The sequence below is a fragment of the Perca fluviatilis genome, chromosome 4 (assembly GCF_010015445.1).
Source record: "Perca fluviatilis chromosome 4, GENO_Pfluv_1.0, whole genome shotgun sequence".
NCBI lineage: Eukaryota > Metazoa > Chordata > Actinopteri > Perciformes > Percidae > Perca > Perca fluviatilis.
In genome coordinates this window covers 27,532,332-27,552,131 of record NC_053115.1, presented here as the reverse complement: position 1 = coordinate 27,552,131, position 19,800 = coordinate 27,532,332, and the positions used below count along the sequence as shown (strand labels likewise).

General features: G+C 40.4%; 1 protein-coding gene across 4 annotated transcripts in view; it reads right to left on the bottom strand.

Annotated features, from left to right (window-relative positions):
• Positions 1-10,064: 10,064 nt before the first annotated feature.
• The window catches only part of alpl (alkaline phosphatase, biomineralization associated), a 20,213-nt gene continuing 10,477 nt past the window's right edge, over positions 10,065-19,800 (bottom strand). For all 4 annotated transcript variants that reach the window (XM_039797116.1, XM_039797119.1, XM_039797118.1 and 1 more), the window contains 7 exons: positions 18,983-19,158; positions 17,770-17,910; positions 17,570-17,639; positions 15,296-15,430; positions 11,977-12,168; positions 11,758-11,877; positions 10,065-11,019 (listed from right to left, as the gene is read on the bottom strand). In XM_039797116.1, the coding sequence (XP_039653050.1) occupies positions 10,754-11,019; positions 11,758-11,877; positions 11,977-12,168; positions 15,296-15,430; positions 17,570-17,639; positions 17,770-17,910; positions 18,983-19,158 (1,100 nt within the window). In that variant the 3' untranslated portion in view covers positions 10,065-10,753. The remainder of the gene's footprint in view (positions 11,020-11,757; positions 11,878-11,976; positions 12,169-15,295; positions 15,431-17,569; positions 17,640-17,769; positions 17,911-18,982; positions 19,159-19,800) is intronic.

The following is a 19,800-nucleotide window of genomic DNA, read 5'->3' as shown; positions in this document are numbered from 1 at the left end:
GCTAACAAATACAGTGTGGGCAAACTCTTAATTTGAAAAACAACGAATGCATATCCTGCCAATCAGATTTAGCACCACCCACAGGGGAAAATCGGAATATCAAGTGGTTTTTCTGATTTCCGTGCAAGAACGGGAAAACCAAAAATCAAGTCATAATTTCGTTTTTTTGTTTTTCTAAAAAAACGGAAAAAGGAGTTGTATTCTCGTTTTTTCGTTTTCATATGTGAAAACAAAAACAAATGATCGGATGATACACGGACCTGCGTGGAGTGGCGCCTTCAGCATCCGTAGAGCTGGGCTCTTTCGCTGCTAGCTTTGTCGAAGCGTGTTGCTTCAACAGGTGCTTCATAAGATTTGAATTGCTACTCTTAGATGTGGATAGGTTCTTTACACCTGCACATAATTGACAACTCACCATTCAATTTTTGTCTTTAATTTCGACAAGCGAAAAGTAATGTCTGTCATTTTTTTGGCATATTTTGCTAGTATAGAGTCTAAGGAAGACGATTTCTTTCATCTTCAAATTTTCATGATCCATCTTTAGTGGTTTTTATAAAATAAGCGATTATATCTAGTCCGAAAAGTGATTTTCACATTTTCTTCAAATTTTTTGACAATTAATTCCATGGCAACAGATGGCCCTCCTAGTCAGCTTATTGCAAGGATTCATCACGACTCCGTAAAGGAACAAATACTGAGGCTTGCTTCACAGAAATTCCCTTTACAACACGAGGGATCACGCGTCTTTATTTTCCCGGACCTGGGCCCAGCCTTAAAGCTGCTGTAGGTAAGATTGTGAAGATCCAGGACTTTGCCAACAAATTTGAACATCAACAACTTCTCAGTCCCTCCCCCCTTTCTGCTGCAGCCCAAACCGTCTCCTAAGCCCCTCCCACACAAGGGAGTGTGACAGAACTAACGGCATGTCAGAAAACATTTCAATAACTAAACACCAACACAATGTTAACTTTACTCACCAACAGTAAAATGATGCTAACTAGCAAGCTAACGTTAGCCATTTCAGCATCATATCAGACCGACCACTATGCAAACGTTACTATCATGCTCACCAACGTAGCTTTGTGGACTTTTGACTACTAATAACCAAGTGAAAGATAAATCATTCATGGTCATTATGTTACCTGTCGAGAAGAAATGTGGCTACATCTGCATCGTTCTTCAGATCTTTAAAATCCCGGCGCTCACGCCACCTCTGAAAAGCCACTCCAATATTCACTTGAGTTTTGGGAAATCTTTCTGCAGCTTGTGCGTGAGGAAGGGGGAGGGGAGAACGCTCTTATATGCGTGTACGTGCCTGAGCAGTGATTGACAGGCAGATAGACACCCCCTGTGGCCCTGATTGGAGAAAATCAACCGGGAGCGGTGGAATTTTGCCAATTCTGGCGAATTGTGCCAGAGCTGGATTTCTTTTATTTTTATTAAATAATTCATGTAGTTCTACTGGAACATAGGGGCAGTTTCAGCAAATATTACAGAAAGTTAGTTTTATAAGACTTACCTACTGCATCTTTAATGAAACAGCGATTCGACAATATCAGGACCAGATGCAGAGCGGCGGAGGTGAGATGCGGGTCCCGGCATCCAGCGACATTTGTTGTCTCGGTAGGAGCGGACAAACGCACATTCAATAACTCAAAAGACGCTGTGAAGTTCCTGGATAACAAAAACGTGCCGCGCTATAGTCTAGCAGACCATGGTTGAAGAAAAAAAAAAAAAGAGGACAACTGTCATGTCAGGCTAACACGGATTGACTCTCTGGCAATGTTTCAACCTGCCCAGTTTTATTTGCTTCTCATGTTCTACAGGACAGGAGGAAGAGGACTTGACAGTATGTTACGAGCTCAGAAAGTTTGGACTTGTGGGGTGATGGTTCTCAGAGGGGAATGGGTGAAGGGAGGTAGAGGGCCCCGGAGGACAACACAGGGTGTTACTGTTAAGTTATGTTCAAAAGCAGCTGTTTACATGTTTTTACAATTTGTCCTTATGGCGGACTGTTTACATGCATCTTTGGACAATTTTAGGATGTTACATAAGCACAGAGATTTTTTATGCCAGTGAGTATGGGTGATTTCACAAGGATAGTGAGCTGGAATGTGCGAGGATTAGACACCCAGTTAAAAAAGGAAAAATTATGGCACATTTAAAAAGCTTAAAAGCTGATGTTATATTTATCCAGGAAACACACATCAGGAATACAGCTAAAAACAAACTAAGCATGGGATGGGGATCACAATTATATCAGTCAAACTTTGGCACCAGAGCCCGAGGTGTAGCCACAACTATTAGTATACTATAGTATACTATAGCAGAATGTGCTGTTTGATCACGGGTGTACAGTCAGGGATTCAGATGGCAGGTTTTTAATTGTATCAGGGACACTGTGTTCCCGTCACACTGATAAACATATATGGTCCAAACTTTGACGACCCTGCATTTTTCCAAACGGTTTTGAGTAGAATTCCAGAGATTAGTGAGACAAATATCGTTATGGGCGGGGATTTTAACCTCATTCTTGACACTTTAATGTATAAACAAACATTGAGTCCTACTACTAATAGCAAATATAGTGATCAGATGAAAAATATTATGCACGATCTAAACTTAGTTGACATCTGTAGGCTCCTCAACCCCAATACCAAGGATTACTCTTCTTTTTTTTTTTCTCCAGTTCATAAATTATTACTTATTCTAGGATTGATTTCATGCTGTTGGACTCTAAACTGATCTCCAGTGTTTTGACCACACAATACCATAATATCTTGATAAGTGATCATGCTCCCGTGTCACTTGACATTAGATTTAACATTCATAGAGGTGAATGCACCTGGAAATTTGCTAACACAATTTTGAAAGAGAAAATCTTTCTGGATTATATGCCAGACATAATTGCCACCAATGACACTGGGGATGTGGATAATTCAGTACTGTGGGAATCAATCAAAGCAGTGCTTAGAGGGAGCATTATATATGTAGCAGGTAGGAGGAAACAAGCAGAAAAGAGGTTAGTGGAGTTAAATGAATATATGTCTCAACTAGAGCATTTTTACAGATCCAGATACATTGAAATCCATTTTATCCCGTAGAGATGAGTACAATACAATTGTATTTGCTCAGTTTGGTAAACAGATGAACAGAATTAAACAGATGCAATTTGAAATAGGAGATAAACCTCAGAAACTGTTGGCACGGCAGTTGAGAAAGGCCCAAGCCTCTCGAGCCACACTGAGAATAAAATCAGACAATGGGACTGTGCTTACTGACCCTAAAGAAATAAACGCACGTTTTATGGAGTTCTATTCATAACTGTACAAGTCAAACTGTATGACATGTCATGACACAGACGTAATTAGGTCATTTCTCTCAGAGCTGAACCTCCTGCATCTTAGCGGTGAAGCATTGGCGGAGTTAGACAAGGACATCTCTATTGAAGAGATAATAGAAGCAACTGCGGAATTCCCAAATAACAAAGCACCTGGCCCTGACGGGTACACTATAGAGTTCTATAAGTGCTTCTCTAAGGAGCTGTCTCCACTACTGTTGCGGATGTTTAAACATGCAGCGGTCAACTGCCTCAAGCGCTTTATAAGGCAAACATTTCTTTAATTTTGAAAAAGGGCCGCAACGAGCTAGATGCCTCTTCTTACAGACCTGTGTCATTGCTGCCTAACAAAATTCTGGCCAACCGATTGAAAACTTATATCCACACAATTGTGCACCCTGATCAAACAGGTTTTATTCCCAACAGACACTTTCACTCCAACTTACTATACTATTCAATATACTATACGCTGAACACAATATAGAGACAGTTTTGATCTACGTGGACGCTCAGAAGGCCTTCGCCCAGGTCGAGTGGCCATATAAGTATGAAGCCCTGGAGGCGTTTTGCTTTGGCAAGGGGTTCATTGATTGGATACAGATTTGATATGCTCACCCTACAGCTAGTGTAATCACAAACCAGGATATCTCTCCTCAGTTCCCATTATACCGCAGCACCAGACAGGGGGACCCTCTCTCACCTTTCTTGTTTGCCTTGGCCATAGAATCATTCGCAACAGGCATACAAAAACACCCCAGAATATCACCAATGTCTCTATTATAGGGCAAAAACATCATATGTCGATGTATGCGGGTGACATTTTGCTCTACGTGTCTAACCCATTTGAGTCATTACCTGCAATTATGGAGCTGTTTCCCCACTTTGTGTCTTTCTCAGGGTTTCAAATTAATTGGGATAAAAGGGAATTAAAGCCTGTATATCTGCACCAAGATAGCTCTGCTCTAAACTGTGTACCCTTTAAAGTTACTAAGGACAGGTTAACGTATTTGGGGGTGACTGTAACCAGGAAACCTGCGCGGTTACTCGAAGAGAATTATAATCTGAAAATAACGCATTTGAAGCAGAACATAGATTTCTGGAAGACTTTCCCACTGTCACTAGTCGGGAGAGTAAACGCCATTAAGATGGTGGTTCTCCCACGATTCTTACATCTGTTTCAGTCGATCCCATCATGCATTCCACAAAGCTTCTTTAAGAAATTAGACTCTATTATAATTCCCTTTGTCTGGCAGTATAAAGCGGTGCGTATAAACAATAACAACAATCAAAAGTGGCCAGTTTAACCCCCCCAACAATGTTATCATAATGATGAATGTAAAATATTAACTGTTATAAAAAATGATAAGTGGTTGGCTTTCTTGATTCAATGTAATTGACAAGCAAATAAAAATTGTTTTCACACAAACCCCCCCCATCTCTGGGTGAGACTTGGTTGCGCCCAACCCTTCTAGTGTTTTCCAAACACACAGCACAGCAAGTGCGCTTCGTGAGTTTGTTCAGCATGCAGAGAAGTGTAAAAGACCGGTTCACAGTCAGAACTCTTATTTCTTTCAGAGGACTATGTGCAATACATCCATATTCTTAGATCTAATAGTGATAGTCTTTTGTCTATATCTTATTCATTTTTGGTCCTTTTATTGTCATTTTAGTATTGTTAGTGTGATACTAAAGCAGTTTTCGCTTTCTCATGATGCTTTTGAAACTTTGAGATATAGTGCCCAGGGGCACCACATTGTCTTAATATGGGCCTGTTGGGGATCCCCCAGCCTGGCTTTCTATAGAACAAACAGTCTGCTGCGGGACCTCTCTCCCGGCCCTACTGAACAGCCCTGTTAAGACAAACAAATCTTTATACGGAGGGAACTTTCTAGTACACAGCTCTTTGAAAGTCTGGAAGCAGATTAAATTGTACTTGAAAGCCCCAGATATGTTCATATCTGCGACAACCATGCCTTTAAACCTTCAGGGACGGATCCCGTGTTTGCTCTCTAGAAGGAAAAAGGAGTGGAATGATGACGGGGGGGCACTCGATGTCCTTTGAGCAATTAATAAACAAAAATAGCCTCCCAGCCTCACACCTTTTCCGATATCTGCAAATCCGGCATTTTATAAAGTCTTGCTTGTCTACATTCGCAGACATACCACGGCATAACACAATCGAAAACATAACCAATGTTCGGCGAGGCAGCAAAAGAGCAGTGGCAATCTTATACCAGACTCTGATCAGCCATGAATCAACCAGCACAGATAGGTCAAGAACTAGGTCAAGGTGCTCAGTAAATGCGAGACATAATCTAATACAATTTAAAGTAATACACCGGTTGCATTACTCAAAAGTAAAAGTAAGCTAGATGTATCCCAGTGTATCAGCATTATGTAATAAGTGTAAGAACCAAGAGGGCACCCTCAGACACCAATATTGGACGTGCCCTTCACTCATTCTGGTCTTCTGTATTTGATTTCTACTCAAAAGCCTTCAACAAGCAGTGGAAACCTGAACCCTTAGTGGCCATTCTGGGGTCTACAAATGATACTGCTTTGAACTCTGGCAGGGACAAATGGCCAGTGTATCTGGGTACGGTACTGGCTAAAAAACCTATATTGCGATTATGGAAGTCCAACGCTGCGCCTTCATTTAAGATGTGATTAAGAGAGCTGGAGAAGCTCAGATTCACGAATGCAGGGAGGAAGAGTGTGTTTGATAGGGCATGGGGACCGGTTTTGAAACACTTAAGGGGTCTGAGGGAGGAAGCCAAATAATTACAATTGTATGTTCTTGGTTGCTGCTTATTGTTATTGATGTTATTATATGAATAAGAAAAAACAATGTTGCTTGTATGAGCAAGTGCAGTCTGTACCCAATGTTGATCTGCAATAAACATATTTTCAAAGTTCACACCTTGTCCAAACTCCAAGAATACCGTCAGAAATATATTATCCCATGCTAAAAAGAGAAGCACTGCTGGTGACCACCGTTTTGCTAGCTTCTGCACCAAGGAACAGAGCTCTTTCTCTGATTTCCGGATGCAGATCTCAACCCCATTATCAGTCACTTTGCCACTGACTTCACATTCACTTACGAGAAATAAGAAACTATTGCGGTTTGTGGAAGATATCAACATTGGAGGAAATTACTCCAAAACTCTCCAGATTGAAAAACAAGTTGCTTCTGCAGTTTGCAAACGAATTGATGAAACTGATGGGTTTGCACTTCCTCCATTTACCTGTAAAGGAGAGAATGTGTACTTTGCTATTGACAATACTGATAAGTTTGTGTGCATGGCATATGGAACATCAGCAAAGAAGGCTGCTTCTTTGAAAGACCTCCGGTGGGAGCTGTTTCAAAAAGGAAAAGAAGGGGAAAAGCTTCCACCTTCACCAGCTGCCTTTCTTCCTCAAACTATTTGACCCATGTATGGAAGTCCTGCACTAAAGCAAAGCTCAAGCTGCCTTCTCCTGTAGATCATGGGTGGTCCTTGGAGGGAGATTTGTTTGTTCCAGTTCATTGCTTAAATGACCCAGCACCTCAAGAGCTTCTGGCTTTTGTAGTGTGGAGCAAATGTGGAGAAAAAAAAAGGGTGTTCCTGTACTCGAAATAGACTACCATGCACACCAGCCTGCACTTGTGTAGACTGTGAAAACCAGGAGGTAAACATGTATGAGTAAATATGATATTCAGAATCAGCACCCAGAAATTAGGCAAAATACCCTCTTTACCAGCATTTTCTCACATTTGACACTTGAGTGATTTGTCCCAGTCTGTGAAAATTAATCGTGAAAATTTGAAGACAAAAAAAATCTTGTTCCTTAGACTCTATACTAGCAAAATATGCAAAATAAAATCCAGCGGGATTACACAAGACACCGTATTAGTAGTTAGAATGCGCCTGCGCATATACTGTGATATATACGGTAGCACCATAGACTGTAACAGTCTATGGGTAGCACCCAAAACGGGTGTCACTGCTCACTTGTTACTTGTCTTGTATCCGGAGTTCAGAGTAAAGAAGACTAAATGATAAACTGTCTCCTTCGTTATCATTTTACAATGTCCATACTCTGCACTATCAGCCATGCTGTGGTTTAATGCTCATTGTTTGATTGGTGTATCATTGTTAGATCAGAAGCAGTTAAAGTAGGCCTGTCTGTCTTCTTGTCTGCAAGCGTTCATTTTTCACAAAAGAGAGTAACGCGAGTAACGAACTCATTTAAATTTCAGTAATTGTAATTGCATTACTTGATGAAAAAATGTTTTTGTTACATGCTCGTTACCGCTAAAAGTAGTACTTTGTAGCGGGTTACTCCCAACACTGGCTTGTGATTCAGACATAACCAGTCTAATGACTGGAATGGTGGAAAAAGTCCACAAAAAATGCAGCAGCAGGGTTTGTGAAAAACTTACTTGTGAATTAAAGTAGACAAGGATTGTAATTAATGGGCTAAAATGTGCAGAACCACTTGTGTGGTCCGTTTTAAGAGGGTAAAAGGCAATTGCTGTAACTACTACTAGTTGTGGACATTGTGTATTCTGGCTTGAAGTCAAGCTCCCATATGGGGAGACGCTTGAAGCATACAAAATTACTGTGTTTTTAGTATGCAGCCTTACACATGGCTTTGTGATATGAACTCAACAGACACTACGGCTTGCCTTAGCAAATTGTAAGTCTGAGGCTACCTCAAACGTTTCTATAGACCTGACTGGCTTCCAGCTGAGACATGTGAGTAAAAGAGGAACACTTCAGCAGTTGTTCTTCATCTTAACTGCTTGACTTTTCGTTGCTGGATTGAATAGCAAAGCTTTGGCAAGGCGACCACTTTAAAATACCGTACAAGGCCTTGTCCTGGTTTCATAACCTTTTTTGGAAAATAAAATGTTTTATTATTCAGGAAACATAAAAATCACAGAGTCATGTACAAATATAGCTAAAAGCGAGAGGAAGTTGGGGGTTGAAAGCCCACTTGAATATTCATGCCATACAATCTGATACCCATTGCATCCATCTCTAAATATAGAATACAAAAGATAAAACAGGATTACAGGACAACGATTTTTAGCGGCCCAGAGGAATAGAAGAAAAATCCTAATCAGCAAAGCAAGACTACATAAAAGCATGAAGAGGCCCCCGAGGGCCTCAGTAGATTCCCAGCAGCTGATAATTGAAAATGTACTAAAAATGACAGCATGAAGATTTCATTTCATACCCATTTTAAGCTGAGCCTCCCATGCTTGTCATGCTTCAGCCAACATGAGTCCTCCCCTGTTTTCGTAGTGACCACATGATGCCAAGGAATCAGTGGCTTCAGTCCAATCACATTCCACACAAGCCACAATAGAGCAAATGGAAAAGTACAACACAAACGACATATGTGACACCCTGAGTCATCAATCAGAGAGAGGGCTTTTTGCAGGTTTCAAAACATTAAGTGCCCCGCACTGTGTTTTTTGTTGAAGCCCAGAATAAAAAAAAAACTTTGCTGCATCTTTTTTTTTATTATTATTATTATTATTATTGTAGAAGGCCACAGAAGGCCAGCCTCTCAATCCATCTGATTGGACATTTGCAAAGCCTTTTTTTTTCAACTTAAGGTGTTCAGGGGGCTCCTGCAAAAACGTGAGGTGCGTAAAGAGGAAAAACTCGAAAATGGGGTTATTATTGTAGTAAAACTATTTGCAAACGTGTGTGTGTAGAAGTGTGCAACTGTAATCCAAGTGTAAATGTGTAAAAAAAAAAAAATAATAATAATCTGTATTCAGAGTTGCATTGAGATTTGTAAATGTGTGGACAAATCTTTAAATGTGTACATAGATCTGTAAATGTGTAGACAAAACTGTAAATGCATACATAGATGCTATTGGCTGAAAAGTCCACGTATTTTGCTCTAAGATCTGGAAATACAGTCAATCATTTTACAACTCCACCATGGAGACTGAAAGAGGAGAGGAGGGAGCCGACTAGTAACAACCGGCTGTAACAGAACAGAAGTCTCCCCACATAAAGTTACTTCAAACAATGTAGCTTACATCAGTATAACAGACAACATAAAAACCTGGCTGGTTTACAATGCAGCGTAGCGTCTTCGTATGGGCCTATATCTATGCAGCCCAGAAATGTTAAAATCACTGCTACCACCAGCTGGTGGTGTGTAGGCTGTATTGCTACTGAGGCACAGTGGGAGAAGAGCAGAACAGACAAGTCTCCACACATTTGCAAATCTCTGCCACAGCAGAAGTCTAGCAAAAGTCACGTGTAAAAGACAAAGAGGCCTGCGGTGTAAATGATGCTCTTGGAGCATAAAATGCTTAGACTTATTAGCCGAGCATCTCTATGTACGCATTTACAGATTTGTCCACACATTTACAAAACTCAATACCGATTTGGAGATTCTTTTACACATTTACAAATCTGATTATGCACACACAGATTTGTTTATACATTTGCAGATTCCTGTACACATTTACAAATCTCAGTACGTATAAAGAGGTTGTTTTACACATTTACAATTCTGATTACACACACACACACACACACACACACACATTGAGATACAGTTGCACAACTCACCACACACATTTGCAAATAGTTTTGAATAGAAAGTGTAACACCCAAAGTACTATTTTATAATAATGAAAAATTAGGAGAAGCTACGTATTTGTGAAGAACATTAAGGAAACCGTTAATGTCAACAAAACTAACAAAACATGTTCAGAACACATTTCTTTTATTGGTTAAGAGGTTTTACAACTTCTGTTATTGGACACAATAATGGTAGGTGGGCTTTCCCAGTGCTTTCTGCCAGTATGCACAAGATGTATGATGAGAAATATATATCTTTTACTCTTTAGTCAATTATACATTCAGTTTCCTCTGGTTTTGGCAAAAAATTTGTCCATCAAAATGAGACCTCCTCGACGCACAATAATTACATGAGAGATCTTTTGCAAGTTTATGAGGTAGATTATGTTAACTACACATTTAAAAAATATGAAACGTATTCAAACAGTTGTAAATCCAATCTAACTATTCAAACCTAAAGGGTTTACTTTTAACAACGAGGCTTAATGGGCCCTAAAAACCCTTTAATTATTCAATAGACAAATCACAACTGAGATCTCTGATTGTGTGGTGAGCTCTGTAACACCACTTCTCATTTCAGTGCATCAGGGGTGTCTGATTATTTTTGTAGCGTTTACATATTTGCCTGAACAGCCTAAAACTGACATCCGTATATGCTTTTGTCAATTAATTATTACAACACAAAACAAGCCCTAACAGTGGTCCCATGATCAAAATAGTATAGAGTAAAACAAGAAAAATACAACAAAAACCAAATTGAAATCTTAAAATGTATGAGTGGTTAAAACAGGCGTATTAACAGGATCAGGGGAAAAGGTCAGCACAGAAGTCGGGTGAATGTGAGAAGGGCTGCGACGCTAGAGAGGACGGGGCGTAAATCGGCAGACCCGTTGCTTGACATACAGTGTTCCCTGTTCTGGCCGATACAGGCTGCATACGCCATCACGTGGGGAATGTAGTTCTGCTCATGGACGCCATGTAGCAAGTGAGCCAGGGGACCTTTCGCGAACACGGCCACATCCTCTCCTCCATGAGTTTCCATGCTCAGAGGCACAGCGGCCTGGGCCTGGTAGTTGTTATCCTCTGAAAGGCAGGGACACAGAGAAAAGTTGTAAAGATTGTTTTTGACTCCTAAAGCATGAAAAAGTCCACCCAGCGTTAAAGGTTCCCTGTGGAGCTGTTTTGCCCTCTGGTAGCACTATGGAACTGTTTTGTTTATCTCACACACAAGAACACTCATGAACAAGTCCTGCCAATGGTTTCACACTATTTTAATGATCCTGACGTGGCGGTAATAAACCGAGATATGCAGCTATGTGAAAATAAAAGCAGGGAAGTCGGATACTGATTGCAAATGTGGATGTAAACAATTCTGGATTAATAACAAAAGTACAAATTGGCTTTGCAAATGTTTTATGAGGAAGGAAATGCGTAATAACTTGTTTATTGGCAAGAAAACTCCACAGGGCATCGGTCAATCTTAGTTATGCAGCATTAATCTGAGATTACTGAATAACTCATGTAGCAAGTCGTTTTGTGTAAAAGCAGTGCAATCCCCTTACTAAGTCATCATCTTTACTAAAACTGTATTCTTTTCTAATGCAGGTACCTCAGGTGGAGAAATGTCTACTCTTCTGCAGTAGATTTATTCTTATATGACTAAAACAGCTTGTAATATCACAATATCTACCTTTGTAAGGTTATTTTGGGAAATAATAAAAATATACCATTTACAGTGAAATGAATGCAGATATAGTATATCAATTTAAGAAAGTCAAGGAAGTTTAGTTTCTGCAATCTTTCCTTTTTGATTTTACTTACGGTAGTCAATAGTGGAGACATTCTCCCTCCCACCGTTAACAAGTTTGTAACCTGGTCCGTTCCCATATATGATGGAGGTAAAGGGCTTCTGGTCAATGTCGCTCAACATTGGGGCCAGACCTGTGGATGCATTAAACCCCATCATCACAACGGAACCAAACTGAAAATGGAACTCACTGCACTACCAAACACGTGGTACAACAAAGCTATATACAGTACCAAATATTGTGTTTCCTCTGACTGTGTAGCCCCCGAAGTTGAACACATGAGAATGATCAGCAGTGACTATAGTGAGTGTATCGTGGATGCTGGTCATGAGATCTGCCCGGCCGATGGCTCGGTCCATTTCCACAGCTTCATGCAGAGCCTGCTTGGCTTTGCCTTCATGGTGTCCGTGATCAATACGTCCTCCTGACAGAGGGGCAGATATTTCCTGTTAGACTCTTAAATATCTTGTTCCATGCTGAATATGCATACAAATTCTCTTTTCTCTCTCTGTTAAAATTCAGTCAAATATGATTTTAGGCAACTAGCTAACCCTTCCCATCATATAGAACTGCACTTGACTGTTAACTGGTGGGTAGCTAGCAGAGCAATCATAGTAAGTGGTGTGTGTTTGGATATCAGCGGGCAATTCTTTTTCTCCAAAGAATGGGGCTGAAATCTAATTTATGATTTAAACTTTACTCTCCTTTACCAACACAAGTGAGGGAGGTGTGGGTGGAGGTGAACAGTCCTACAGTTCCATCATGTTAACATTTAAGTCGTGCATAATTTTAAGGATTCGTTTTTTTTTTTCTTGTGACAATACCCCTGGCCACATATTCTGTTCACGAGTAAAAACGTCACATTACAGCAGTTAAAGATGCTCTAACTCTTGTTTCACTGTGACTTCAATGCCAGGGTAAACAAACAAAGTTTGTATGACTTGTCGTTCAAACACGACCACACTCAGAAAGTCTTTCCCCAAAGGCATTCGTGGCGTTGCACTCATTTGTACACACGAGAAGCCCTAAAGCATTTGCGTAAAGAATGAAAAAAAAAGACAGCTTGAGAGAAGAGAAGTTTAAACCCTGCCATCTGTCTCCTCTCCATAAACATGACCGATCGCTGCTTGAACAGGATATGCTTGTCGGTTTTGGAACGGCTCCATAATTCCGCCGTAAAAATGTCAATTTTATTTGTATAGCACCTTTCATTACACGTAAACCCAAAGTGCTTCACATTAAAAACAGCATACGCATTAAAACAAAGCATGAATAGAAATAGGAATACACAAGACAATCAACAAGACATACAAGTGCACACACACACACACACACACACACACACACACACACACACACACACACACACACACACACGGCCAACTGCTTGTTTGGATAATCCTGCAAATAAAGTGTTATAGTAGTCTCAGTAGAGATGAATGCATGCACCAGTTTCTCAGAGTCAGTTTGAGAAATGAATGCTCTAAGTTTTGATCTATATTTCTAAGTGACAAAATGCTGTTTTGGTGATATTTGTGATTTTCAAAATTGAGATCATGTATCAAAAATAATGCCAAGGTTTCTGACTCGCTCACTGTATTTCAGAGACAGTGAATCCAGGTGCTAATGTCGATGTCATATTTTGTTTGTTTGTGATTTTTAGGAACAGCCAGGAGAATCTCAGAAGGTTCTTTCGCCTTCTTTTCAGATGGTGTTTAACAATCCAGCAGGCACTCTGTTTGAAACATACTGACCACTTTGTTCCCGCTCAGTCTGGTCGAACAATCACTGTCATACTTGCTGGTGTTTTACTGTAACCATGCTTCTTTCAACAGATTTGGCCAAGGACGCACAACCTTCCTGTGCCTTCTATATCAAATGTTGTGCTGACATTGGCCGTTCACAGATTTTTTAGTCTTGTTCCAATGTCAATAAATGTGATAAGACCAGACGAAAACAGACTCAACACCAGGAAAGATTTTGTTTTCACAAAGAACGCTTTGATTTTGGATCTTGGATCTTGGAAATTGGACAATTGTTTTTTCAAACTTACATACATGACTAGATCTATATACAAATTACAAATGTGTAATTTATACAACTAGTGCAGTGCCCGTTGAAAACGTGCCTGTTTGGAACAAGCGATTACTTGGCCTGTGGTATTGCTGCTTGTAGAATTCATCAAAACCAAATTGTACCCCAAAATGACTTACAGAAGGACCCCAAACCACTTAATATGCAACTCCACTGTATAGCCTACTACTGACTTACAGTGTAGGCTACTTCTACATCAGAGACTATTGTAGCCTACTACTGTATTTACCTGACAGAGAACGCTGCAGATTCAGAATGTAATCACAAAATATATATTATTTTATATAAAAATGTGGAGTAATCAGACATTAGCCTCATGGACTCATGGCAGTGCACAACCCATCCGGCCCGAACTGAGAACTAATGAGCACATATCTGCGTTCATCAACCACCAGAACCGGACTGTGTGCGTGTGTATGCGCACGCAGAGAGAGAGAGAGAGAGAGAGAGAGAGAGGTCTCGTGTCGGATCGTTAACAAATTTTACATTTCAGCAGATGTGTTCATTTCCATACAGGGTTAGTGGTTTGACGGTTAATGGTGAATTATGGATTTGATTCGCTGGGTTATTTTGGAGACTTAATTAACCCGACCCAGGGTGAGTCTGATGAAAACTGATGTGTCTGCCCGGTTCAACTCTGAGATTTTCTCGCATTGCACAGCGCTCTGAAGGAATAATCTCCGAGATTAACGTATGTTCTGCCAGCTCACAGCAATTTAATACAATAGCAGGAAAAGAGTCCCCCCGCTGTTCTAAAGCGTTCTGCATGTGGTGTGTGCTGATGTGCAGGTTACCTTCCCCCCAAACATGGACACACATACAGATACGTCTCCTTTTATAAAATAGATAGCGTGCCTATAAGTGACATCACGCTCTGTCTGCACTTGTTGTAGCTGGTTGTGCTTTGCATGTGTGGGATTCTGATACGTCCTTAAATTCGGGAATTGTCATTTGTTTATTGAAAATCAAAGACAGTCCAAAGCAGTGCTACTTTGCACATTTTTGTGGGTCTGAGGTGTATGCCACATTTTAGCTGCCAAAGCTCCACTGCTCTCTGTCTCTGTTCCTCAGTGTGAGAGAGGGAGTGGCCAGCGGCTAGAGCGGCAAAAGCCAATGTGTGCTTCTTTTACCTATATATTTAACGATATCTTTTGCATTTCTAATCCATACAATGTCAAAATTGGCACTGCACTTACTCGTGCCCGTAGCAAGACACCTGTCAAGTTTGAAATCCATCGGACTAACGGCATTTCGGATATCTGCAGGGAGGGTGTTCCAGAGGGATGGGGCTGTAACACTAAAGGTATTAGAAGGCCTCCTCGCCTCAAGAGACATTCACTAATGAAATATGCAATTTCTCCAACAGAAACGAGGACTTAATTAACTCAGAAGACCAGCCTGACAGATCATTGTGAAACCGGTCCCAAATCAAAAAGTCGAGGACGCCGCAAACTCACCTTCAACAAGCAGGTAAAACCCACTGGGGTTCTTGTTTAGGATCTTGATGGCCACGTCCACCATCTCTGTCAGCGAGGGATCCGTGTTACGGTTCCTCTCCAAGTCGTATGGCAGATCCATAGGTTCAAAGAGACCTGGAATAACAGAAGGCACGCTTCAAATAGAGACAGGATATTACAGAAAATAAGCCTACAGCAAATGCATACATATGTGCCTCTTCATTTACACTTCAGTGGGAGTTAACTTAAAGTGATGGTTCGGAGTAATTCCCCCTAGGGTCCTTTGCACCATGACCTCGAGCCAAACACCCCCCCAGAAGCTTTTTTCACCTGGGTCTAACATTGGGAGAGTTAGCTAGAGTAGCGTTATCAGCTGAATAGCTTAAGCGCGGGACGCGCGGACCCGCATGTATCTCGTAAATTACCCCACTAATAATGCCCGAAATGATACCAAACGTCTACAAGTAGTACAAATAGGTTATGCTCTCATAAAACGATGGATTGGAAAGTTTGTAAGTACACCAGAAGTTTATGTAAATAACACTTGCCTGCTGGCTTCTGCTCTCTGCTGTTGTTGCTGCTGCTGTAAGACGAGTGCTTAGGGACGTCTACAAATTACAACACCGAAAAGAGATGCACTTTTTTTTTTAAGTAAGTGCTGTAGTATAACTAGCAGGAGACAAGTAATAATTGAGGTAAGTTTGGAGACATTACCTTATTTAATCATTGAATTAATAAATATTTTTGTTGTAACTCTTTTCGGTGTAGTAATTTGTAGACGGCCCTAAGCACTCGTCTAACTGCAGGTAGCAGCAGCAGCAACAGAGAGCTGAAGAGAGCAGGCAAGTGTTCATAAACTTCTGGTGTACTTACAAACTTTCCAATCCATCGTTTTATGAGTGCATAACCTATTTGTACTACTTGTAGACGTTTGGTATCATTTCGGGCATTATTAGTGGGGTAACTTAAAAGATACAAACGTGGGTCCATTAGCCCCTGCGCTAAGCTATTCAGCTGATAACGCTACTCTAGCTAACTCCCCCAATGTTCGACCCAGGTGAAAAAAGCTTCTGGGGGGGTGTTTGGCTCGAGGTCATGGTGCAAAGGACCCTTCTACCTTCAGAAGAGGTAATTATCTTCACTTCATTGCTTTTAATTTTGTATTAACTATTTTTTTATTTACTTGTATTCATTGTTTTAATGTTTTATGTAAAGCACATTGAATTGCACCGCTGCTCAAATGTGCTATACAAATAAAAGTGCCTTGCCTTCACTCGATTTTCTGCGGGCGACAGTTGCCAGACATCATCATTTTGTAAATATAGCCATACTGAGAAATACAGAGAGAGTTGTGTGGAGCTGAAAGGCTTAATTAGCTTTGTAGCAACTCATATGGCAATGACTACAATGTAACGGACATAAATATTAAAGATATAAAACGTTAAAGGCAAAAAAAACAGCAAAGGACAGTCATGTAAAACAACCTGATAAAAATCACTTCTCACATTTCTATTTGCTCTGTGCAGGAGGTCAGCCGCTGCCTGCCGTGTTCCCTGTGGAATGATTGGTTTTCTTATTACCTGCGACCCCTGAACCCACACACACACCCTGACCCACTCCTAACTTATCCCCACCACCGCCTTCTGAAAATCCATAGTACACAACCCTTTCCTTCTTTGTGGTGCGTTTTGTATTGGGTTGTGTTATATAACAATAATAAACACTGTTATGTATCCTCGAAGGGTAAAAGTCTAATGTTTATTGGGACACGTCGCAAAGGTGGTCATCTTTCAGTCCTTGACTTGAAATCTGAATCAAGGATGCAGACACAGCAGGGTTTGTAGAAATTGAAAATAAAAAAAAACTGACAAAACTTCATAGCAAAGTTGGCCAGACGACAATTTTTGAAAGAATTTTTGAATTTCTTGTCGTTTTAATGAGAATACGTTAAAACAAAAGTCTTTACAAAATGATAACTTTAGTTCAAAGGATGAACAGCTGAAAAATGGAATAAGCAGAGTGGAAAAACACGTCTAAGGAGCACTTCAAAGTCTTTGCTTTGAGCGATCAAGTCGCCTCGGAGAGCATTCCCACTTCCCATTAACACAGCATTCAACTACAACCACAATTAAGTTTTCCTTGGACAAGGCAGGGTTCAAGAAAAAAATAGCGTATTACATGCAAAACATAAACCAACAGCAAATGCATACACATATTGCTCTTCATTTACACTTCAATGAGAGTTCCATAATTACGCTGAGACTGGAAACTCACCCAATAAGTAATCCACGCTGTTAGGGTTCAGTGATAAGAGCTGCTTCTTGTTCCATACATAATGGCCTTTCTGTACAAAGACACAAATGTACCGCGCTAGTGTGAGTGGTGGCACTGCACTTGCTTTGAAATTTGGAAAATGGAATTGGGAAGATAATATGGGGAGCAGAGAAACGAGAGGAACAAATTGAGAAATGTACTTTATCTTTCACTCTGTCAGTCCACTCCTGCACCAGGTTTCTGCCGTCTTTTCGTGTGCCGCTGTGCTTCGGGATGTCGGGGTACTCTACATCCGAGATGTTCTTTGGGAACATGTACTTCCTGCCTCCGCCCAAAATCACCTGGAAAGCCACAAGAACAGAATAAAAGAAATTACAATCTTAGTCATAGCTGTTTTACTGTTACTGCTGAAATGACAACCGTCATTAGCAGATTTTATTAGCTGTAGTTAGCCAGTGAATTAAGCCAATTAATTAGGCCATGTTGTATATAGGGTCTCCAGCTAAAAGTTAAATGTTTTCGTGGCCGGGTTGGATAAGTGGGTAGAGCAGGCGCACATATACTGAGAAGTTTATGCCACAACGCAGAGGTCCAGGGTTCGAATCCGACCTGTGACGATTTCCTGCATGTCTTCCCCCTCTCTCTCCCCTTTCTCACTTAGCTGTCCTGTCAAATTAAAGGCGGAAAAGCCCAAAACAAAAAAAATATGTTTCAAGCTGATTCGTTTAAAAAAAATAACCTTTTAAAGATGTCTCGAATATAGGCTTTTTTATGTACGTTTACTAAATCCAAAAACTGGTTACACTATTTGATGAGTCCAGTCTTTCAGGTGACAAAAAGTAGATGTGGAGAAGTGTCTGTTGCCCAGTTTTAAATACACTAAACCAGGGGTCTTCAATGTTTTTTAAGCCAAGGACCCCTTAACTGAAAGAGAGATGGAGCAGGGACCCCCTACTACATATATTGTATAGAATTAAGTTGCATATTAACTGGGCCTTTAATAACTTGTAGGGGGGCCTAAAGCCTTTATACATATGTTTTTTGCATAGAATACTAAGCTATTCAAATAATAATTGTTCTCATGGTTTTATAATTCATTTTTTAATGTTAAACATACATGTGGCACACATCTGTGGATGGCCTTAGTAACTACCTTGACTATAGGCCAGTAAGCAGTGGGGATTTATATTTGCTAATAATATGTTGGATTCATGTTAAGACTTTTTTTAAACAATTTAACAATAATTTGGAGGCCCACCTGCATTGACTCTGAGGACCCCCTTAGGGTCCCGGACCCCCTGTTGAAGATCCCTGCATTAAACCCTTAAAATGATCACCTGAAACTCTGAGAGTTTTCTAGTGATATATCACTTTATAATAAGGTGTGTATTAGAATGTATGCTTTTGACTCACATCAATGTTGGGGATGTTTTCAAAGAGTTGTCTGGCGATATCCTTGCAGCCGTCCTTCAGAGCTTCAGCTGGCATCTCATTGTCAGAGTACCAGTCTCTGTCCACGCTGTGGGCGTAAGCAGCACTGGGAGTGGCATGGTTGACTCGGGTCGTTGTCACTATTCCCACTGACTTGCCTGCAGTGAAAACAAACAAACAAACAATCAAACAAACAAACAAACAAACAAAACACACTCACATGTCTGAATTAGGGCTGAGTCATTTTTTGATTAAAGAACATGTTTAGACCTAGATGTATTCCCAGCAGTGTTTCTGTCAATTAATCTGTGTTCGTTTCTTAACCTGTGTTAGTTTGGTAACGCCTCGTTGTTTTTGGTCTGAAATTGTCCTTATTATACACAACAGGGTCCTCAGAGTCAACGCATGGGGGCCTCCAAATTGTTAATTTTTGACAGTTTTTAAAAAGTCTTCCAAAAATCCCCACTGCTTACTGGCCTATAGTCAAGGTAGTCACTAAGGCCATCCACAGATGTGTGCCACATTTATGTTTAATATTAAAACATAATTTATAAAATCATGCCAACAATTATTAGGCTATTTGAGTAGCTTAGTATTCTATGCAAAACATATGTATAAAGGTTTTAGGCTGCCCTACAAATTATTGTAGGTCCAGTTTAATATGCAACTTAATTCTATACAATATATGTACGGTAGTAGGGGGTCCTTGATGAATCTCTCTTTCAGTTAAGGGGTCCTTGGCTTAAAAAGCATTGAAGACCCCAGCTTTAATCATGTGAAATCCTCCGGTTGCTCCCTAG